At 39.1% G+C, this 25412-nt stretch overlaps 1 protein-coding gene across 1 annotated transcript in view; it reads right to left on the reverse strand.

Moving 5' to 3' along the window:
• Positions 1-25109, reverse strand: part of LOC310732456 (chromodomain Y-like protein 2) — a 48183-nt gene extending 23074 nt beyond the window's left edge. The window contains exon 1 of the mRNA XM_083553042.1: positions 24804-25109. Coding sequence (XP_083409168.1) covers positions 24804-24827 — 24 coding nt within the window. The 5' untranslated portion in view covers positions 24828-25109. The remainder of the gene's footprint in view (positions 1-24803) is intronic.
• Positions 25110-25412: the final 303 nt, after the last annotated feature.

The following is a 25412-nucleotide window of genomic DNA, read 5'->3' on the forward strand; positions in this document are numbered from 1 at the left end:
ATCACAAATGAGAATTTCATACCGGATCGGTCGAGGCCCGGGTTAACAACGACCGCCACAGGTATCGTTAGCCGACAGGGTACCGGTGGAAATTGGGCTACTGTTGGCCGAAGGAGGAGAAGGAGAGGAGGAAGGCGTCTACAGAGACGGCAGGAAAAGGAGCAGTGTAGGAGAGTAGAGGTTCGGGTTGGTACTTTAAATGTTGGTACTATGACGGGTAAAGGGAGAGAGATAGCTGATATGATGGAGAGGAGAAAGGTAGATGTGTTGTGTGTTCAGGAGACCAAGTGGAAAGGGAGTAAGGCCAGGAACATTGGAGGTGGGTTTAAACTGTTTTATCATGGTGTGGATGGGAAGAGAAATGGTGTAGGGGTGATTCTGAAGGAAGAGTACAGTAAGAGTGTAGTGGAGGTGAAGAGAGTTTCTGATAGGGTGATGATCGTGAAGGTGGAAGTTGAAGGGATGATGATAAATGTCATCAGTGCCTATGCTCCACAAGTTGGCTGTGAGATGGAGGAGAAGGAAAGATTCTGGAGTGAATTAGATGAAGTGGTAGATGGTGTACCTAAGAAAGAACGATTGGTGATTGGGGCAGACTTTAATGGGCATGTAGGTGAAGGGAACAGAGGTGATGAGGAGGTGATGGGTAGGTATGGTTTTAAGGAGAGGAATGTGGAAGGGCAGATGGTGGTAGATTTTGCTAAAAGGATGGAAATGGCAGTGGTGAACACGTATTTTAAGAAGAAGGAGGATCATAGGGTGACATATAAGAGTGGAGGAAGGTGCACACAGGTGGATTATCTTCTGTGTAGGAGATGCAACCTGAAGGAGATTGGAGACTGTAAGGTGTTGGCGGGGGACAGTGTAGCTAGACAGCATCGAATGGTGGTCTGTAGGATGGTTTTGGAGGCGAAGAAGAAGAGGAGGAAAGTAAGGTTTGAAAGAAGAATAAGATGGTGGAAACTGAAGGAGGAAGAGTGTAGTGTGAGGTTCAGGGAAGAGGTCAGACAGGGGCTTGGTGGTGGTGAAGAGGTGCCGGATGATTGGGCAACTACCGCAGGAGTGATGAGGGAGGCAGCTAGAAAAGTACTTGGTGTGACATCTGGAAATAGAAAGCAAGACAAGGAGACGTGGTGGTGGAATGAGGAAGTGCAGGAGAGCATTAGGGGAAAGAGATTGGCAAAACAGAAGTGGGATCGACAGAGTGATGAGAAAAGTAGGCAGGAGTACAAGGAGATGCGGCAGCAGGTTAAAAGGGATGTGGCGAAAGCCAAGGAAAAGGCATATGAGGAACTGTATAAGAGGTTGGACACTAAGGAAGGAGAAAAGGATTTATACCGATTGGCCAAGCAGAGGGACCGAGCTGGGAAGGATGTACTGCAAGTTAGAGCAATAAAGGATGGAGAGGGAAATGTGTTGACTAGTGAGGAGAGTGTGTTGAGAAGATGGAGGGAGTATTTTGAGCAGCTGATGAATGAGGAAAATCAGAGAGAGAGAAGGTTGGAGGATGTGGAGTTGGTGAAGCAGGATGTAGATAGGATTAGTAAGGAGGAAGTGAGAGCAGCGATTAAGAGGATGAAGAATGGAAAGTCGGTTGGACCAGATGACATACCGGTAGAAGCGTGGAGATGTTTAGGAGAGATGGCAGTGGAGTTTTTAACCAGATTGTTTAACAGGATTCTGGAAGGGGAGAGGATGCCTGAGGAATGGAGAAGGAGTGTGCTGGTACCGATCTTTAAGCATAAGGGAGATGTGCAAACCTGCAGTAACTACAGGGGAATTAAGTTGATCAGTCACACCATGAAGTTATGGGAAAGAGTAGTGGAAGCCAGGCTGAGAGAAGAGGTGACCATCTGTGAGCAACAGTATGGTTTCATGCCGAGGAAGAGCACCACAGATGCCTTATTTGCTTTGAGGATGTTGATGGAGAAGTATAGAGAAGGACAGAAGGAGCTGCATTGTGTATTTGTGGATTTAGAGAAAGCGTACGACAGGGTGCCGAGAGAGGAGTTGTGGTATTGTATGAGGAAGTCAGGTGTGTCAGAGAAGTATTTGAGGGTGGTGCAGGACATGTATGAGGACAGTGTGACGGCAGTAAAGTGTGCAGTAGGTACGACAGACTGGTTCAGGGTGAAGGTTGGACTACATCAAGGATCGGCCCTGAGCTCTTTCCTGTTTGCAGTGGTGATGGACAGGTTGACGGACGAGGTCAGACAGGAGTCTCCCTGGACTATGATGTTTGCAGATGATATTGTGATTTGTGGTGAGAGTAGAGAGCAGGTTGAGAAGAGCCTGGAGAGGTGGAGATATGCGCTGGAGAGAAGGGGAATGAAAGTCAGTAGGAGTAAGACAGAGTACATGTGTGTGAATGAGAGGGAGGGCAGTGGAGTGATGCGGTTGCAGGGTGAAGAGGTGAAGAAGGTGGAGGAGTTCAGGTACCTGGGGTCAACAGTGCAAAGTAATGGAGAGTGTGTTAGGGAAGTAAAGAAAAGAGTGCAGGCAGGGTGGAGTGGGTGGAGAAGAGTGACAGGAGTGATTTGTGATAGAAGAGTATCTGCAAGAATGAAAGGGAAAGTTTATAGGACTGTGGTGAGACCTGCGATGTTGTATGGATTAGAGACAGTGGCATTGAGTAAAAGACAGGAGGTGGAGCTGGAGGTAGCAGAGCTGAAGATGTTGAGGTTTTCGTTGGGAGTGACGAGGATGGACAAGATTAGAAATGAGTTTATTAGAGGGACAGCACATGTAGGATGTTGTGGTGACAAGGTGAGGGAGGCGAGATTGAGATGGTTTGGACATGTGCAGAGAAGGGACATGAATTATATTGGTAGAAAAATGCTGAAGATGGAGCCACCAGGTAGGAGGAAAAGAGGAAGGCCAAGGAGGAGGTTCATGGATGTGGTGAGGGAAGACATGCAGGTAGTTGGTGTAAAAGAGGCAGATATAGAGGACAGGGTGGTATGGAGACGGATGATCCGCTGTGGCGACCCCTAATGGGAGCAGCCGAAAGAAAAAGAAGAAGAAGAAGAAGAATAATCATATATCAAACATATATGATGATGTGAAATTTATATAATTTTATATCGTTATTCACTCAAAAACCTCCAAAAAACCAGCACGATTTCAAATTTTAGATATTGATTCTATACAACAGTCCAATAAACGGGAAGTTAATATTAAGAAACCTAACAAAAATTGATCCTAAAAAAGCCACAGCACTTTTTCGTGTCCCTGAGTAACTGTAATTATAACGACTCATTAAAAGTGACTTGCTTGCTGTTTTAATTATTTAATATCAAAACTATTTATGCGTTTGTAAGTGCAGGTTAAAGCATCGCATGTCCCTCTGCATTAAACAGTGTGTAAACGCATCTAAATGCCACTTCACTTCCTCTGCATTCTTCTTCTTCTTTCAGCTTCTCCCATTTCAACCCAACTACCTGCATGTCTTCCTTCACCACATCCATAAATCTCCTCCTTGGTCTTCCTCTTTTCCTCCTTCCTGGTGGCTCCATCCTCAGCATTCTCCTACTGATATACCCCATGTCCCTCCTCTGCACATGTCCCAACCATCTCAATCTCGCCTCCCTCACCTCTCTCCAAACTCATTTTTAATCCTGTCCATCGTCGTCACTCCCAATAAACATCTTAACATCTTCAGCTCTGCTACCTCCAGCTCCACCTCCTGTCTTTTACTCAATGCCACTGTCTATAAACCATACAACATCTCAGGTCTAAGGAATTTAGTTGATACTGATTTATTTTGCTTGGTAACAGCCAAAATGTCTTATTTTTTAAATTGACTGATTAAATGTAAGAATTTGGCTGAAAAAATGATGCACACGTATCACACATATCTCACACCTCTAAACCCATCAGATCTCCAAATCCCTGTGAATGAGATGTTTTTATAGAAACAAGTGTATAATGTTATTTTTGGCCATTTTTGTAACACTTATAACCGTGGTTATATATTAATAATTACAAAACCTTTGTCTTTAGAATGTGATCTGAATACACCTTTAATAACATTTATAAAGGTCTAATATACTGAAAAAGCTGTGGATGAACAGAAGAATGATGATATCTGGAGGAGGATCTCCGGTTCTCCTTCTTCTTACAATGAGGAACGCTTCGCTTGTGTGTGTGTGTGTGTGTGTGTGTGTGTGTGTGTGTGTGTGTGTGTGTGTGTGTGTGTGTGTGTGAAAAAGGAGACACCGGCAGTTGAGTGCTTATCGGTGCTGCAGTAATTAGTTCGAGCTCTAATCGTTTTCCCAAATAAAGATCAGTCACTGAAACACGATAATGAAATCCATATACACGAACCATCCATGATATCAAAAGAATAAAATCCATGTAAGTGACAGGCGGAGCAGGAACAGGAGGAAAGATACAGTATCACGTTAGATTAGTGATGAGACGTGTTACCACCTTTATAGAAATGATGCACGTCTTCATAACTGAGGTCGATGCGTTTCGCATCTCGATGCATAGCCAACGAAACATTAAAGATACATATGAAGCAGCTACCCATACGATACGATTCATCCCCCCCATTACCACGGGGTGCGATCCGATTTCGATTTCATTCAACACAATGCGATTCAATGCAATACGATGCAATTAAAAAAATGAAGCCATGCAATTCGCTATGTTACAGTTGACTTTTATATCTTTGGTTCAGACAGACAGCAAATCATCAATACACTTTAGAACCTTCTGACTTCTAACGCATGGCCCCTTTCACACACACACACACACTTTTGTAGTGCAAAAGAAAAAAGATCTTTTCCCGTTCTGTCTCTAGGAAGTTACAGCTCTACCTCTGCCATGTTAATCTGTATTCTATGTGACTCTCAGGACACGCCTCGGTCTCGTGACGTGATCCGTCATTTTCACGTAGCAGGGGAGAGAACGCGCTCGAGAAACGGTTTAGAGAGGAGAAATCAATCAATAATTTGTGACCAATATTTGAAATATAGATATAAATAAATTGTCATTTTACTGATGTAAGTATATTAAAAAAGATGCATCGCGATACAAATGCCAACTCGTATCACAATCGCTAACTTTTACGCTGATGCACCGATGAGAATCGCAGAATCTTACCATCCCAAACTTCTATTATTTTACTGAAATATACAGTGTAATGCAACGTAAAGAAGGATTCAATCTTCAATATTATTTGAGACTACTAGCGAGTTGTCTCAGTGAAGGGATTCGTAAATGTTCTGTTGGCTTCATAAACATCATGGGTGTGTGATATGAAAAATAGTTAGTTCACCTACAAAGTCTTCTGTAGGTTCGAGTATTTATTTGTGTTTCCCGTACAGAGCCAGTACTGCTGTCACGTGACAAACGCAAGAAAGACTCTGACCAGATGATCTTTTCTGTTCCTCATCATTCGTCTTCCACTGCATGTATGAAAGTGACAACATTATTATCACCATTTTGTCACCATTCTCTCCGTTTTCTATAATAAACCAAAAGTAACAGCTTATCATGTTACTAAAGACACCACAAATCCTCAACAAGCTGAAGACTCCTTCCATTAATGTTAAATAAACGCATTTCTCCTCACAAAAAAATTCATATTCATATTTTGTTTATGTAAAGACCGGGGTTCCAAACAAAATATGAATATGAATTTTTTTTGTGAGGAGAAATGCGACTTTTCCAGACTTTTCCAGACTCAAATATGCAGAATTCCCTCAAGATATTTTGAAGACCATATTAAACATCTGAAATAATAATTTTACATGTATAATCTCTGATGTACGTCAGAGTCAGAGAACATTTTATGTTTTCCATGTGTATAGTCGCACGGTAGGTGGCGCTGTACTGTCACGGCAACGGCTTCCTCACAACGTAACAACCAATCACAGCTGTGCAGATCTGAGATCTGAGATCTGAGAGAAAAAAAAAACAGACTTTTGGCCATCGCCACACTGATACGTTTTCTATTTTTAGTCATTACATAAACGTTTTCAGACGTGTGGATGTGCGAATTTTGGAAAACGGCGCTTTCAAATCCGGATTAGTGTAAACGCAGCCCTTTTTTTTTTTTTTTTTTACAAAGCAGCAGTAGTAAATTTGTTGACCAATCAAAATACGGAATGCAACAGCGCTGAGATGTAACACGATTGTGAACCTCGTTTACTACATTAATATTAATAATTACAAATGAACACATCTACACGGGTCAGTGAACACTTTGGGAAGTGATAGCAGAGTTAAAAAGACACACACACACACACACACACACACACACACACACACACACACAGATAAGTGTTAATTCATTTCCCATTAAATGATTATGTTGGCTGCAGCAGTAATGCTTTATTTTGTGATCTGATCCATTAGAGGCACTAATATGGTTTCCCCAAGGACATGCTAATCAGACTTACTGCTCCAAATGGTGCTTATGAGAGCGTACATGGGTTTATAAACACAGACTAAGCCACACGGTCTCGTTCAAATTAAGTGCTTCTGCGTTTTAATGTTTTCATCATCGTTGTTACTGTGGTTTTATGTATACACACTAATCTATGTGGACAATGTGTTTGCCTCTCCACCCTTCTGGGAAGATGTTCTACTAGATTTTGGAGTGTGTTTGTGGAGATCCATGCTCATTCAGCCAGTTAGTAAAGTCAAATACTGATGTAGGTGAGGTGAGGAGGCCTAAGATGCGGTCAGCATCATAGCAAGAAATGTTCCACTCCAACCAATGTAATGCAGATCTTCATAGAGCTGGTTTTGCGCCCAGAAGCGTTATCATGCTAAAACAGGTTTGGGTCTCCTAATTCAAGTGAAGTTTTATATATATAAAAAAAAGGGAACATTTTATATTAAACACAACAAAGAAAACTGTACCTGGAAGTTACATGCAAAGCAGAGCATGTGTGGGATGGAAGTACCACAGTGATGCACGAGCATGAGAAAAGAAAACACACTGGACTCTCGTATGTGAAACATCAGCACGATAAGCGAAAACTCAAGCACGTTAGCTTGCTGCGTTTCTCCGTTCCAACCCGTTTTTCTATACATTTGTATGCAACAGTAACTTTTATACTTTTAACAGTATGTATCTGTTTTCGAACGTGATTTACTGCGACTTTACTACGTTTTAAATGCTTGTTTTCGATGATTTCATTTATGCATATTCATTTTTATTATTATAAAATTAAATAGATTATATATTCTAGATGCTAGAAACAAAAATTGTCAAAACAATGTGGTATAATATTTTATGGAGAGTTTTTTTAAGCCTGATTGTCACAAATTGCTTCACCTTGCATTCTCCAATGCTGTTTTTTAATTTAAATTTTATTTATTTATTTATTTATTTTTTACAGAAAGAAAACCCAGCATGATTGAATTTGTTTAAAGGAGAAATCCAACATTCACTCCTCGACAAGCAGCCACTAAAAGCTTAAAATGTCTTAACTCAATGTCTGGCTTTTGTATTTTTAAGTACACTTTTATACATACATACTAATAATTAGGGTGTTCTATAGTTGTAATGAGCAAAACATCTAATAATTTTTTTTTTATCCGATTAGTCGAACAATATTAAAAATCATCCGATTAATCGATTACCAAAATAATTGCTAGTTGCAGCCCCAATCCAAACACAAAACACAAACCCTTCTACCCTCATAGGGAGGTTTCATTCCTGTTTATCAGCTGCTGTGAGAAACAGATAAGAACTCCAAGATGTTCTTCTCTATCTCACTGCTCTCTTCGTTTAACGTCTGCGCAGAAAATTTTAAGTCACGTGTTAAACTGCGAGGGACAGAACCGCACAACACCATGTGAGCCCTAATTCTTGTAGCACACGGTGCTGCTGATTTGTGATTGGTCCGATGGTGTGTTGGTCATTTCCTGGAACAGCAGCTCTGTAGTACAGTAGTGCAGCTAAAAAGGAGGTTAATTTTAATGCAGTCGTCGGTTTAATACGTTTCAATGGTAATGGCTCATATTATAACTGTCTTCTGATGAGACGTTTTTTTTTTTACGTTTATGAAGGTCTCCAGTTTAATTACAGTCTGCCAGCAGTCAGAGAAAAAGCCGTAACATTACACATTTCCGATATATAAAAATAAAATTTATAATCGTTATGATGAGGATGATGATGAGTGTTATTATTATTACTATTATTATTTTTATCCTATTATTTTTAGGAGCGAGAGAGAAATAATTGAGCCTCTTGAGGGAATGAGCGTTTATAGCTGCTATAACGAAAGTGAGAACAGGGACTACATAAAACAAGAACAATGTGAATGTTCCACAAAATGTAATGTTTTGTCATTTTAAATGTGAAAAAAGTACAATGTGCTGTTATTAAATTAAGAAAAAGTAAAAAAAAAAAAAAAAAAAAAGTACATAAAAAATAAGATGTAAATAATGAAATTACATTTATATTGTAATATATTACAATATAATATTACAATATTATTACATTATATAAATGTTACATTATATAAAATATATTATTAAAAATGTTAAATATGTACAGTATATATATATACAGTACAGACCAAAAGTTTGGACACACCTTCTCATTCAAAGAGTTTTCTTTATTTTCATGACTATGAAAATTGTAGAGTCACACTGAAGGCATCAAGGGCTATTTGACCAAGAAGGAGAGTGATGGGGTGCTGCACCAGATGACCTGGCCTCCACAGTCACCGGACCTGAACCCAATCGAGATGGTTTAGGGGTGAGCTGGACCGCAGAGTGAAGGCAAAAGGGCCAACAAGTGCCAAGCATCTCTCGAGGAACTCCTTCAAGACTGTTGGAAGACCATTTCAGGTGACTACCTCTTGAAGCTCATCAAGAGAATGCCGAGAGTGTGCAAAGCAGTAATCAAAGCAAAAGGTGGCTACTTTGAAGAACCTACAATATGACATTTTTCAGTTGTTTCACACTTTTTTGTTATGTATATAATTCCATATATAATTCCACATGTGTTCATTCATAGTTTTGATGCCTTCAGTGTGAATCTACAATTTTTATAGTCATGAAAATAAAGAAAACTCTTTGAATGAGAAGGTGTGTCCAATCTCTTGGTCTGTACTGTATATATATATATATATATATTACATTTTCAAAAATATTATTATATCATTATTTACACCTCTGTGCTGTAAGAAAGCTTCTGCCCTTGAGCAAAGCCTTTAACCCCAAACTGCTCAGTTGAAAGTCACTATGGATAAGAACATCTGCCAATTGCCATAAATGTAAATACGTTCATTCTGTGCTGTTATTGGAAAGCAATACATTGTGCAGTAGTATCAGTAACTCCGCCTCATTATGCCATTATTAATTATTGATTATTCTCCTGTGTCTTTCTTTTTCATTTACACTCTGAACAATGAAATGCGTCGATACGCCGCACAGACTCGAGTAACCTCTCAAAATACTCTCTAACAGAAGATGTGTTGTAGTAAATGGATTAAAGAGCTTGTAGTACAGTTTTCTGGACACATCACTGGGCGATGCCGAAATGTTGATTCTTTACACAAGAGCAGTTTTGATAGACGAGCTGGTTTCAAACACAATTTATCCACAACCATCTCTTTCCATTCAAATTAACATCAATCGCCATTTTTACAAGAATAGACACAAGTCTTGTAGCTGATTTCTGATTGGTCTGAGGGTGTTGATTCATTCTGTTTAACAGCAGATCTGTTTTAAATGTATGGTATTTGGCATTATCCAGAGTGACTTACATTTATCCTATTGATCCAACTAAGCAGTTAAGGGGTTAAGAACCTTGCCCAGGGGCCCAGCAGTGGCCCCTGAGCCAAATGATGTTCGGATTTAAACTCAACTTCACAATCACAGGTCTAACACCTAAACCACCAAGTTACACAGTATCTCAAAAAAGTGAGTGCACCAGTCACATTCAGCAACCATTTTACTATCTTCCCAAGGGACAATACTATACAAATTAAAATTAGATTTACTGTCCTCTGAAAATAACTTGAGATACAGCCATTATTGTCTAAATAACTGCCAACTTCAATTCTCTTATACTGACCACTAGATGTTCAACATGGCACCTCGTGGTAAAGACTCTATGGGGATTTAGGAATTAGAATTGTTGCACATGGCACATCGCTGAAATGTGAAATGAGGCGTCCAGGGAACATGTTTTAAAGAACTTCCATTGGTGCTGTAGCATCCACTGCTTCATTATGACTGAACTGTCATTCAAGTTGCGGGGTTGTTTGACGCCTAGCTTGTCCCATCACCACTTACAGTGCAATGCCTGTTCTAGAAACGTCGATCACCCTGTCAAATTACATAATCAGCTATTCTATTAAGTCTATCAAATTCCTGTGCGACTTCTTCAGCCTGAGCATTTCCAACCAATGAATTGCTGCTCGATTCGTTAAAATTATATCCACATCAAACCAAACAAAGCTAAATGATCAATTTCCCTTTGAATCAGACTCGAATAGTACAAAAAAGTGTGTGAAAGATTTTTTTTTACAGAATAAATCAGTCGTGGTTTTGTTCTGTAGATCGTTTTCTCATGATATGAAAGCCACCACATCTCTTCCTCTCTCGCTCTCTCTGTGTTTGAATGCAACTCAGCGTTTCAGAAAACAGCCTCCCACGCTCATGACTTGAAATAGAGCTTGTGGTTTGTGTGTCCTTTAGTGTTTGTCCATTGCAGGGTTAAAAGACTTTATACACAATGCAGGCTGTAAATAAATGCAGTCGAACATCAGCTGTTTTAATTCTGTACTCTGACTAAATGAATCCATGATCATGGTATAGAATCTCCATATACTTTATCACTATATACTCCATTATAGTGAACATGATGAACAAATTTCACTGACATTCACTCAAATTTCACTGACATTCACAAATTTCACCGACATTCACTCAAGAACCTTGAGGATAGACTTGGATTGTGATTATTATCAGTCTGCTACAATGTGTGGAAAACCACAGGCACAGTTTTGCATTTGAGTGTAAATCATTAATGATGTACAATCGGTGTTGAGGCTGAGGATGAGGTTCTCTTTGGAGTTTCTTCCACATGGCATCTCAGGGAGTTTTATACTCACCACACTCACCACTGGCTCACTCATTATGGATAAACTTACGATTATTATTAACAAACTTATACGTTCTTTTGTAACTGTTTTATCTCTGTAAAGCTCATCTCATTCAGCTACTTAGTAAAGTCAGGTACTGATGTAGGTGAGGTGAGGAGGCCTGAGGGTTCAGTCAGGGGAGCAGATTTATGAGTATACTCATAAATCCTCCCACATCATTAACGCCATGTATGAAGAATTCTGAGGAAACGAAATGCTCAGCGCTCTGAAAAACGAGTTTATTTGAGTTTCTTTAATATCAGTGGCTCAGAATCGTATTCATTTCCCTGGATTTTAACACTCACTATGTGAGATTGCTTCGTGGTGCTTCATATCTCCTGGATTAATAAGGGTTCATTGGACGAGGAGTTCGTCGAATTAATAAGATGGTGATGAAAATGCAGTGGAAAACCCTCAAAAACAAACAAAGTACATTTTTAGTTGTACCTCTTCCTCAGCGTATTGAATCGTGAACCACATTGACCTAAAAATGGTCGTATGGCTGTAAATCGTGAGGATCGGTGTACCGTGTCAACTCTAATAGGACTGAGCTTTTATTCATGTATTTACGCACACATTATAGGTATTTGATGAGATTTTCACTGTTTTTCTTTCACCCATCTTTCTCCGTTCTGCTTTTCTTTGGAATACATTTTCCTCATGTGACTCCAAATTGTGAGAATTCTGTTGCTTGTGTGTCTGAGATTCTTCCAACACATGTTCTACATGTCACAGACTTTTTGATGTTCCAAATGACATCATCTCTGTAGCCAAAGGCTGATATCTTCTGTAGCACTGCTACTACGATACCGCCTCTGTCACCAGGGAATCGGTGATCTTTCAGCTTTGAATTGCTGTCGCACTGGAAGAACACTGGAGGAAACGAAGACCGATACTGATTTGCAGAAACTGAATCACTTTGTTCGGAACAGAAGAATAGCTGTATCGTTTTGTGTGTATCATTTTTCATTGCTGGTTATAAAGCCCAGTGAAGTCACAATCCATGGACTTGTTAATACATTTGACGAAGTCATGTGACACAAATTCATAAGAAAATTTGTAATATTGTGAACTTTTAAAATTTTCCTCATTTGACATTCGAGCAGCTTCCTATTTAAATCACAAACAAATGAGAGCAATTTGAGGACAAAATGCAGATTCTTTACTTCTTCCAAATATGACGATGAAAAAGTATTTAAAAGGTGCGATTAAGGGATGATTCAATTTACAATAAATTTTTACAAATTTTTTTACAAAATTTAACATTTTTCACAAAATTTTACCCAAAGAATAGTAACAAACGTCCTTCCAAGAACCAAACAAATTTTTTTTCAATTTGCGAATTGAAGTCGTAGCACTACGAGAATATGGCGAAATATTTTGTGAATAAAGTCATAGCAATACGCGATTAAAGTGGTAACATTTGGGAAAAAAAACTACAATAAAATTTTGCAAGTAGCGTTTCGATGTTTTGCATAAAATGGATGTGAAGGATTTGGAGATTTACCTCTTAATTTATCTCTACATCGGCACAGAGTCATAATTAGTAAATGAACACTGCAGCGGTTATTGTAGGAAACTCAAATTATTCGAAAAAAAAAAACAAATAAAAACATCTGACAGATAATTGGCACTTTTGTGCAGTCTGAATGATATTAATGTGTGATATGTTGTTTCTCAAGAGACCATAAGGATGATTAAAGAAATCACTCTGCGCTTAATTCTCGTATCGCTACGACTTTATTCTTCGATTTAAATTTTTTTTAAGGTGGCACTAAAACGCCATCGTAGAATCAAGTTGAAATGATTGAAATAATGATCGTAAATAAGTCGTAAACACAGACGCTTTGATAGAGATAGCAGTTTCAGTATTTGGTTGTAAATCCTACACAGTCAGCAACATTATGAACTCCCTCCATTATAACATCCTCCTCCTGTTCCTTATCAACCATAATTACTGCCCACTTTTGGATCTTCTAGCACAACCTGAGGAACCCCAGCTCTAGATCTCATTCCGCTGACAGTATATACAGTTTCCCTGCCACTCCGCAGCCCATAACGGCTGATTGAAATCGCCATCTGCACTGTAACCTCGCAGTCATTGTTTCATTTCAGATTGAGAGTCGAGAGCCAAAGCGAGTAAATTGCATTGCTGAACTTTCCGTGCAGTAATGCTTCACTCACTGGTGTTCTGTTAAAGCACAGAAAATCAATATTATTGCTCGAGTTTATTCGCTTCAAATTGCTCGATTTAGATTTGCAAAGAAATCGCTCTGCGTTAGCATTAATGCCCGACACATTTGCTATTAACATTAATGTCCTAAATACTTTTTTCACCTCAGTTGCAGATACTGGTTAAGATCTTCAGTTAATCTTTACATCAAACATTAGAATGGAGATAAATATGTGATCTCAGTGGCTCTCTGTAGCGAGCCTGATGGTGCTTTGTATTCAGTATTTAAAAAATTCTCTTTTTGGGTTTTCACCCACACCAGTTTCATAAGGTTGAAACAGAACAGTGGAGAAAACCTCCACAACAAAACCATGAAGATACTGCAAGTGAAGAAAGAGAGAGAGAGGGGAAAAAAAATGACCAGACTGTTTCAAGTTATCAGGACGGCTACGAGAACTCAATTAGCCACTCATTACAACTGTGTTGAGCAGAAAAGCATCTCAAATGAAAAGTAAAACATCTACAACAGCAACACTGCAAAAACTCTTCATCCAGTCAAGGCTTACAATCCAATTTATAAACATCAACACTGAGACAACTTTACTCCGTCGACCGCTAGCGAGAGTGGGGGAGAGTCTGACGTATCGTACATCGTACACTGCTGTCTGTTGCACGAAATTGTAAGTATTTTTTTTACAATTTTGTCATATCGATATCGTTATCGTAAGATCGAAAAATCGTAACTCGAACCATCGTAACTCGGGGACCATCTGTACTATGCAGGAGCGGAACCTGTAAGATTATTCTGATCGGTTAAAGATTTTTTTTCTTACTTAGTTAGTGAGCTTAATTACCTTCAGAGAAATCATTTGAGGCTTTGTATCCTTTAAGAATACAGTTGCACTGAAATAACTGGTTTTCAAGTCAAGTCAAATCAAGTCAAGTCAAGTCAAGTCAAGTCAATTCAAGTCAAGAGGCTTTTATTGTTATTTCTACTATACACAGTGGTACACAATACACAGTAAAAACAAGACATTGTTCCTCCAGAACCCTGGTGCTACACTAAACAACATAGAGCTACAACACAAAGCTACATAAAGTGCATCGAGTGCAAACAGTGCAGACGAAAAACAGTAAAGACAGACAGTGCATACAGAAACACAAGACAAAACACATAACCCAAAATAGCGCCGACCGGTAAACTTACTGTATACTCTGAATATACAGTACTGTGCAAAGAGAACTATAAAAACTATAACTGGGAGTAAATATAAACAGACACAATGCAGTGCAAAAAACCCCCAGCAGTAGCAGCATTTAAGAGGTCGAAAAAACAGCATGTAAAAGAATGGTTATAAGGTTATTCAGGAAAAAAAGTTGTTCTGTAGTTGGATTTTAGTTTCTCATGTTGAATATCTTTCAGTGTTCAGTAAGAATTCTCTTGTTCTCTGGTTTTAAGGTCTTTTTTACAAATTAAGAAAAGCAAACTGTTTATTAATTGATTAACACGATCGTTTTAATATAATTTGGCTAAATTGACGGCTTTAAATAAGTGTTTTGATGCATATTCTTATTAGACTGGCAGATGGTTTTTTACTTGTTTCTAGTCTGTATCTTCTTAAATAATGCATTTATTTCTTATATTGAAACGTTTTTTTTTTTTTTTTTTGCAGTGAAACAACCACATCAGGTTCCACTCTCCGTAATGAAGAGGAATCTGAGGCTAGCGTGTGAACAGGTTCAACAAAATTGGACTTTTTTTTAACTGTCAAGTTGCGACAAGGTGATAAAAGTTTAAATGATGAAGACTTCATTTAAATGATGAAGTCTGCAGGACTAATAAGCTAAACGGTAATAAACAATAAATATATACTCAGAGCTCCACAAGACAATTACAAGACGAGACAAATATAAGACAATTATTCTCTTGCTTTTTAGGCATCAATGATTGAAACGATTGAAATCCCGCCTCGAGATTTTCACAAACACAATGCTCACGTTCGTAGCTTTAGTAGCACAGTCGATGTAAAGGACGGTCATAGCACAAGTATGAAAGCGATTTAGCAAAACAACATGACCCAAATATTAGAGGTCCATTTAACTTAACTCCATTTAAGCAATTTCACCTGATTTTATTATAACTGTGTTTTTTTTTTTTTTTGCTTTGATTTTGTGCTTCATTGTTCATCTTCATTTATTTTGTATTTGATTACATATTTGTAAAAACTCTACCGTTGTTTCCAAAATGCACTCTAATGGACATCATGGCCAGACCCGAGCCTTGTCCCACAGAGTCTGGCGCCATGTCGGCTAGCGTGTAGCTCATTAGCTGAGTTATGTCAGTGTAGCTAGACTTTTCCCTAACTGTGGATTTTGACTTGGTTTGCTAGTGTCGGCTAATGACTGTTTTTTTTTTCTTTCTCCAAGTCGCCTCCTGAGTGCATGTAAAATGTGTACAGGGGATACGGCACCAACTCGTGGGCTGCTGGCGCTTTTGGTCGATGCTAATTAGCGATACACCATACCGACTCCATAGTTACAACACTCTCTGCTAGGCTGCTGATTACTTCCGAGTCCTTGGTATGTGTGTGTCTGCTGACTCTGCCTCACTGTTTATTATTCTGCTGGCAATTAGATTCCTACAAACTGGTCAAGCAGACAATTCCTGTTTTTCCTAAGAGTTATTGGACATGGGCCAAGTGACAGACACAGGATATTAGACACGTAAATCAGATCGGCAAATTTGCACTAAACGACCGTTCTATGAAAAAATCAGACCAGCCTGATCAGACCATTCACATAATTATTACTGTTTCCAAAATCCAATCACTAATCACCATTGTTCCTTACAACCAATCACTGATCCTTTTCCTGAAAACAATCTCAGATCACATTTGGTCCCACTGACTAATCATTGTTAACCATTGTTCCCAAAACCCAGAATCTCCCTGATGTGAATGTTTTTTCATGATATCTCCATCAAAATACTTTTCTGGATTGCTCCAGGACTGATTTTATGTATTTGTATATGAAATAAAAAAAACTTCAATGCAGCACTGAAGATTTTCGAGGCAATTCAGTGATGTTTTTGAGCATTATGGATAGCTATGAATAGTAAAGCCCAAAGTGTCTTCTTTCCAAAAAAACTTCTTTCTTCGTAGATCCTAACGATGTTAGGGAGCTGGGGTCAGAGCGTAGACCCGATCCAACCTCCACCTTGAACCAGTCTGTCGTTCCTACTGCACACTTCACTGCTGTCACACTGTCCTCATAAATGTCCTGCACCACCCTCACATACTTCTCTGACACCACTCTGTGGTGCTCTTCCTTGGCATGAAACCATACTGTTGCTCACAGATGGTCACCTCTTCTCTCAGCCTGGCTTCCACTACTCTTTCCCATAACTTCATGTTGTGACTGATCAACTTTATTCCCCTGTAGTTACTGCAGGTCTGCACATCTCCCTTATTCTTAAAGATCACTACCAGCACACTCCTTCTCCATTCCTCAGGCATCATCTCACCTTTCAGAATCCTGTTAAACAATCTTGTTAAAAACTTCACTGCATCTCTCCTAAACATCTCCATACTTCTACCGGTATGTCATCTGGTCCAACCGACTTTCCACTCTTCATCCTCTTAATCACCGCTCTCACTTCCTCCTTACTAATCCTATCCACTTCCTGCTTCACCATCTCCACACCATCTAACCTTCTCTCTCGCTTATTTCCCTCGTTCATCAGCTGCTTAAAATACTCCCTCCATTTTCTCAACACACTCTCCTCACTATTCAACACATTTCCATCTCCATCTTTTATTGCTCCAGCTTGCAGCACATCCTTCCCAGCTCGGTTCCTCTGCCTGGCCAATCGCTACAAATCCTTTTCTCCTTCCTCAGTGTTCAACTTCTAATACAGCTACTCATATGCCTTTTTTTTTCTTGGCTTTCACCACATCCCTCTTAACCTGCTGCTGCATCTCCTTGTTCTCCTGCCTACTTTTCTCATCACTCTTCCGATCCCAATTCTGGTTGGAAAAATATCGAACCCAGTTCACAACCATAACCACGCTTCTTCATTGGTTTATCCCTGAACCTCCTGAATGGAAACCTGTAGTAAATTGTTAAGCACTTAATGAAGTCCGCTGATCTCTCTGTCCGTGTCAGGGCCTTGCGTAAAAGATCCGCTTAAATAAAGAGATCGAATAAACACCCTTTCTATCAATAGAGGCAGCTGAAGAACTTAAACCTCCTCGACCACGTGACTCACGTTGCGTTGTGTTTCCGTGCTTATTTCCAAATCTATTCCCTCCATCTGGCAGCTTGAACTGGTTCCAATCGCCCTCATCTCATCTGTTTTCTCATGCCCCATTTCCCACTTCATCAATAAGTCCTTTCAACGTGGTTCCGTACCTCAGCACTTAAAATAACTCTGGATACACTGAAAAAACGTGCCTCGGCTTCTCAATTTAGAGGCGTGATTCCATGATTAAGGTGACATTTAACTATTATAACCTTTAAAAATCAAAGGAAATATGCATTCAAGAATGAAGAACTGGCTGCCAGCCTCAAATAATAATCATAATTCAACCCTAATTAAAAATGATTGTGCAAGAATTAAACGAATAGATAATATAATCAGTATGGTTCAATTACTTGAAATGTTTTGCAGCCTTGTAAGTAACAACATTTGTTTAATTCTTGTTCATTTTCCTTGTTTTGGACCAGAAGTTTTTTTTTTTTTTTTTTTACTCTTAAACAAGTCATGGGTTGGAATAAATTGCTGCACATTATAATTAAATACAAAGTAAAGCTAAATTTATCATTCATGCTAATAGCAAGGGCATTTTAATTAGTTACCAAAAGTTTGTGGACACCTGACCATAAAATCGGTAGGTGCTTCTTTTTTTAAACATCTTATTTCACATTTAGTTCCGACTGGCTATAATAATATTCACCCTCATGGGAAGAGTTTCCACTAGACTTTGTGGAGATTTGAAGAGATTCATTTAGCTAAGTCAGGTATTGATGTAGGTGAGAAGGTGAGGAGGCCTGGGGTGTAGTCAGCGTTCACATACACCCCGAAAGGTGTTACATAGGGTTAAAGCTTTATAGCAGGTTAATCAAGATCTTCCACTCCATCTAATATAAAGCAGATCTTCATAGAAGAAGGGATATTGTCATGTCAGAACAGGTTTGCTTCTGCTAGTTGGGAAGGAAAGAAGATTGTGTAGTTTGGTGAAGAAAAAACAAATGGCTGGAAAAGTCAAGTGTCCCAATACTTTTGTCTGCATTTTCACCGAATGTTACAGCTCTTCTCAGTCCAGTCCACTGCATCTTAACCAACCTGCTCTAGCAAACTTGCCACTAATGATCTTCTCTCCATGCTGATTCTGCTGCCGTCAGTGTGCTTATTTTGATGAACCATGGTGCAGCTCTTGACATGGTGAATCCTGACATTCTGGACAATTTCCCTTCCACTGCTCTGGGATGATTTACGTCTCATCCGGCACAATCTACTTATTATTTATTAATAAATATAAATCCTCTTCCAATCTAAATCACATTTCTGTCCCTTTTTTCCTTGATAACCAGACCATCACGCCGATATGAGGTTCTTCCCCAAACGAGAAATTTGTCGTATCGTATTGAATTTGTTTGGTGTAACATTGTTATAACCTTTCACTGGTGCACAAATTTGTTGCTCCATGAAAATATGCTTTACATGGGTTGGAAGATGTAGAAGATCTCCCGCTATAAATTTCACTACTGAACAATGAATGTGAATGCTGACTGCACCCCAGGCCTCCTTATCTTCTCACCTACATCCCTACCTGCCTTTACTAAAGACTATATAGATGAATGTATCTCCACAAATCTCCACAAAATCTATTTTACAGTTTTTATAGCTTATTATATCAGTAAACTGGGACTAAATTGTGGAATGTGAAGTTCAAGAAGAACATACCAATCTTACTGGTTAGGTGTCCACAAACTTCCGTTCCAAATTGTCAAGTCAAGTTTATTTCTATTGCGCTTTTCACAACAGACATTGTCTCACAGCAGCTTTACAGAAATCAACAGTGAAGGTGAATGATGTGTGTTTATCCCTGATGAGCACCATGGCGACTGTGGCAAGAAAAAACTCCCTTAGATGTTATGAGGAAGAAACCTTGAGAGGAACCAGACTCAAAAGGGGAACCCATCCTCATTTGGGTGACATCAAGAGTTTGATCATAAAAAAGTGTATGGGACTCAATATCAAAGCGCACCATCGTTCCCCGTTAACCTTCAGCCTTCATTCGTTCGGTTTGGTGTCCAGGGATTGAGCGCAATAAGCGGGAATAATTATTTAGAAAGAACAGCTTCGTCGGATGCATAATCAAAGCACTTCAGTGGCTGTACGTGGTGAAACCTCCTACACGAAAAAACATAACATCACGTCTTTTTCACAGTGATGCAGATGAGATTTATGAGCGTACTCACGGGGCACTGCCTCCCACATCATTAACGCCACGTACAGAGAATTCTGTTGAGTTTATTCAAGTTTCTTTACGTATCAGTGGCTCTGTTCAGAATCGTATTCTTTTCCCTGGATTTTAACACTCACTATGTGAGATTTCTTCGTGGTGCTTCATTTCTCCTGGATAAATAAGGGTTCATTGGACATGGAGTTTATTTGGTTTCCAATTCAGGCGGCTGTGACGAGGTGATGTTTTAATAATCATTTCGTCGAATAAATAAGATGGTGATGAAAATGCAGTAAAAAACCTTTAAAAAACAAACAAAGTACATTTTTATTTGAACGTCTTCCTCAGCGTATTGAATCGGAAACCGCATTGACCTGAAAATGGCTGTAAATCGTGAGGAACGGTGTACGGAGTCAACTCTAATAAGACTGAGCTTCACGTATTTACACATGATGGACACCTGAGCATCGAATTGGTAGTTTTTCAACTTCCCATTCTACATTTAATCCACATTTGCTGCTATAATAACCTCCACTCTTCTGAGAAGATGTTCCTCTAGATTTTGTGGAGATTTGTGGAGTTTCAATAGAGCTCTATAGCAGGAGATCTTCCACTCCAACCCTAGTTTTTGTGTCATGCTGGAACAGATTTGGGTGAAGGGAAGAAAAAATTCTACCGCATCCAAAGACGTCCTGTACAATTGTTTGCAGAAGAACCACATACGGCAGGAGAATTCGGGTGTCCATACTTACGTCCATGTACGTCCATATTTCTTTAATTTTGCTGTTTAACGCTGATATTTGCACGTTTACTGTGCAAATTAAACCATTAATATATTCAAAAAAACGCTACTGCTTCTTTTCCCTCCGTGTTTCAAAGCACTGTTTAGATCCTGCTGAGACCGAAACCTGTTTATTCTGAATTTCAGCATTATGGATGTGACATTTGCGCTCGCTCGCAGCAGCTAAGAAAAAAATTTGAGAAATCAATGAGTTCGTTTGCATTTCTTGTCCTTTCACATCAGACAAATGTGCAGAACTGATTTACACGTTTCGAATACACAGCAGTTTATCGGTGTTAAAGATGGAACGACAAACTGACAAACGTTTGTTGTCTTTGAATTACCTAGAATAAAAATTTCCCTTCCTTGAATTAGGAGACCAAGTAAAGACCAAACACAAAGCCAGATACATGAAGATACGCTTTAAAGATATCCTGCTCCTCCAGAGCTCTAAATCCGACTGAACACCTTTGGGATGAATGTGAACACTGACTGCACCTCAGGCCTCCTTATCTTCTCAGCTACATCACTACCTGACTTTCCTCACACCCTTGCGGATGAATGAATCTTCACAAATCTCCACAAGCACAATCCAAAATCTACTGGAACTTCTTAGAAGATCAAGAGTGCAGATTATTATAACAGCAAATAGAGACTTGTGGAATGGGATGCTCAATAAAACACATACCAATTTTATGTATGGGTGTCCACAAACTTTTGCTCCATGTAGTGTGTATGTTTTCATGAAAAGAATAAAAAATAATGAAACATTTGCTTTGTAAATTTGCCATTTTCAGGGAGTCAAAACATGTCACATGGGTCATTACTTGAATTTAAATTCTTATAAACTTTTACATATTTGATCCTGCAATTAATTTAATTTATTATTCAATTTATGATTCAATCAATTATTTAAATAATTAATTAATTGATTAAGTTTTTTATTAACCAAAAACAAAAACCTGACACACAAATTCTCGGTTTGAATATATTTGAACCAGGATTAACACACGATCATCAATCAGCCTGTACCTTGACCCAAGAAAATACATTTCATATTCACTGTTCCTGCAGTCTGATCAAAGAAGAAGAAGAAGAAGAAAAACAAGAAGAAGAAGAGGAACCTACAAATACGACAAACTGTAACCGACAATAAATCAGGATATTTAAACGAGCCTTTTCCAGACGCCTGCTGACGAGGGAATCGATGAGCAGGCGGATGCTCTCCGTCCACTCCTCCAAAAAAAAGATGAATGAAATATAAAATGGGGTTCCTAGAGGAATATTTACGGGGAGATGTTTTCAACCTGGCTTGGAAAACATCCAGAAAACATATTATTCCGAAAACTATTCCAACCCTCAAGAATTTCATCAGATTTTTTTAAATGATCATTTTGAAGTATTTAACTTCATTCTCACAGTATTTATTAACACTTTTTAAATATATATAACATTCAAGACGACAAAAGTTTGTGGACACCTGAGCATAATACTGGTAATACACAATAGTGGAAGATGTTCCACTAGATTTTGTGTAGACGTGTGAGATTTTGTTAGTAAAGTCAGGTAGTGATGTAGGTGAGAAGGTGAGGAGGCCTGGGGGTGCAGTCAGCGTTTACATTTATCCCAAAGGTGTTCAACAGAATCCTAAAACAGGAGATCTTCCACTCCGACCCATGTAAATCTTCACGGAGAAGGCTTTATCATCATTGCCTTATATGATTTATTTTTTGTTAATATCATGAATAATTCCTCTCCACTGCTTCTCTTTCTCTCCCCATCCCGAGGCATCCTGAGGTTGCTCCAGCTCCAGTCACGTCCCACCTCATGAAGATTGTGGACCTTTAAAGAAGTAGATGCTTGCAAACATCCCAAAACATCTAGAGACGTACCAGTGTCATTTGGATCCCACTACATGGAGTTCGGACACTGGACCTCTTTGAGTGTTTAAAGGCTCTGGCATGGAGAAGCAGGTGTTGGATCTGTGATGATCTCAAATGTTGAGCTATTTTATGAGTTGCTCAGTAGCTCCTAGTTTTATAAAGTCAAATGACTGAATGAGACTGTAGAAAGAACATCAGTCATAAGAGAGTTCTCACTCTCCAGTGTTCTGTATTGTTTAAAGACTATAATCACACTCTTGATGTCACCCAAATGAGGATGAGGTTCTGCTTTTGAGTCTGGTTCCTCTCAAGGTTTCTTCCTCATAACATCTAAGGGAGTTTTTCCTTCACCACAGTCTCCACGGCTGCTCCTCAGGGAGAAATACACACAGTTCACCTTCACTGTTAAATTCAGTAAATCTGATTTGTCTGGTGTGAAAAGCGCAATAGCAATAAACTTGACTAAAACTACAAAATGTGACCCACATTCACGATTCCCTTTTTCACATCGAGTCTGCACCCGACACGTAGAAAACAAAGTCCACAATCTGCTTCAGACTGAATGATAAAATATATATCAGGACATTTTCTGTCCTCGATGAGCCAATAATTAACCAATGAGCTTTCGAAACATTCTGCTTGTCCCATAAAAAAAAAATAAAAAAAACCTGCATCCGTTTTTTTATACAGTGGACTGGAAAAAAAATCAATACAACCACTTCATACAGACTTTATAACTTCACCTTGTACAGAGCAGGTTCCAGGGAAACACGCTGAAGAATCTTTCAGGACTCAGGATTTTATTCGTAGGATTCGGCCTCGGTTTAAGACAAATCTCATCCACGCAAACGCAATTTTTGTCTTGTGAAATATAATTAATGTGAAAAGAAATGCATTTCAGCTGGACCTGAACGAGAACCAAAATCAAATCAGATGTCAAACGTCACGTGATGAAAGGTGACACGTCAAGGAAAATACATTTTGTATAAAAAAAATTTAACACACACACACACACACACACACACACACACACACACACACACACACATACACACACACACACACACACACACCAAGCAAAAACATAATATAGATACATAATTTTTTCTCCATTATAGAAACATCTCCAACATGATCTTAAGCCTAAGTTCATATTTCAGAAAAGAAAAAAAAGTCAGCTGTTTCCTCTCTTCCACAAGTTTTGTTTGTTTGTTTGTTTGTTTGCTGCAAAGTGACCAATATGAGCGGCTCATTCGGAAACAAAGTCTTCATGTCATGAAAAGAAACCGAAACACGGACGCCATGACATCTATCTCTCTCTCTCTCTCTCTCTCTCTCTCTCTCTCTCTCTCTCTCTCTCTCCCTTTCTCTCTCTTCATTCCACCAAGTCATGCTTTAAAATCCAGGCAAAAACCATAACCCTCCATCCCACAAACAACCCCCCCCCCCCCCAACACACACACACACACACACACACACACACACACACACACACACACACACACACACCATCCCGCAAAAAAGAAAGGAAAAAAAAAACAAATTAAAATACCCCGCAAAACACCGGATTACCAAACTGCACGTTCACTGGAACCACATGATTATTTCTTCATCAAAATAGCGGTGCATTATTTATTTATTTGTTTTATTCTTTTCGCCACGAGTTGTGACGTCAGAACCCGACCGCGTGTCACAATGTCACTCAAAGATGTCACTTTATATCGAGTTTTAAACGCGACACAACGCGACAGCTGGCAGGAGAAAAAAAAAAAGATCTTGACACACCTGTAGATCTTCTTATACTCCTAAACTCATATATTTAAATGATTAAAAAAAGATCAAACCTGATCAATATATAATTTAAATTAATTTATGCATAATTAACTAATGATTGCACTTTAAAAAGACTTTAAAAATAAGGAAAAAGATGGAGGTTTAAATCCCCCAGGACCGGGTGGGTGTTGGGTCTATTTCAGTTTAGCTAGACGTTCTGGATTCTTTGGGTCTGTCAAGCTGAAAGCTCTTTGAAGAACCCTGGAGTTCATGTGGACCTGAGAGTCTCCTAGTTAGAGAACAGCAGCGGCGTCTTTCTTTCTTTCTTTCTTTCTTTCTTTCTTTCTTTCTTTCTTTCTTTCTTTCTTTCTTTCTTTCTTTCTTTCTTTCTTTCTTTCTTTCTTTCCTTCTTTCTTCCTTTCTTTATATATATATATATATATATATATATATATATATATATATATATATATATATATATATATATATATATATATATATATATATTTCCGTCCATGCACCTTCCTCCTGTTTACTTCCTAATTCCTCCATTCTTCAAATTTAGAAGTATTTTGACAAATGTGACTCTGAGGAGTGAAACAGTACCTCGTAAAGCTCCCCTGAAGCCATCCTGGAGTACCGACCCGGTACCGACCCGCCTCTCCGGGCTGATCGCTTGCGGTTCTTGTGCGTTCTCTTCCCCCGTCCAGGTCCTGAGTCCCGGTAAAGACGCGTATTAAAGCAGCTGCCGTGTTTCTGAGCTCGCAGGCAGGCAGCCGCAGTAAAGCTGATCTCTAAAGCAGGCAGGCAGGCAGGCAGTGTTAATCGAGCGCGGCTGCGATGGATCACTCGTGCACACCTCACTCTCAGTAAACGAGCTGAGGGACAGCGGGGTGGTGCTGCCTGCCTGCTCCTTAACCTTCATGCATACCAACCACTACCATCTCATCACCAGCCTTGAGCGAATCACATCAGTTCCACTGAAGGAAAATAATACTGATGCACTGTTTTATTACTCAAACTCCATTCCACTGAAACGTTTCTACTCCAGGAGAAGTATGAAAGTTCTGCTTTATCAGATCAGATCTATCTTTATTTGAATCATCCCAGGTTTGCAGGTTCTCCTGCACGTCAGAGTTTTTACACCTCATGCAGAGGAACATCTCGCTATCTCACTCTCCCTCAGCTTCAGATTCACGTTCAGGTTTTCATACC

The sequence above is a fragment of the Silurus aristotelis genome (assembly GCF_946808225.1).
Source record: "Silurus aristotelis genome assembly, chromosome: 10".
NCBI lineage: Eukaryota > Metazoa > Chordata > Actinopteri > Siluriformes > Siluridae > Silurus > Silurus aristotelis.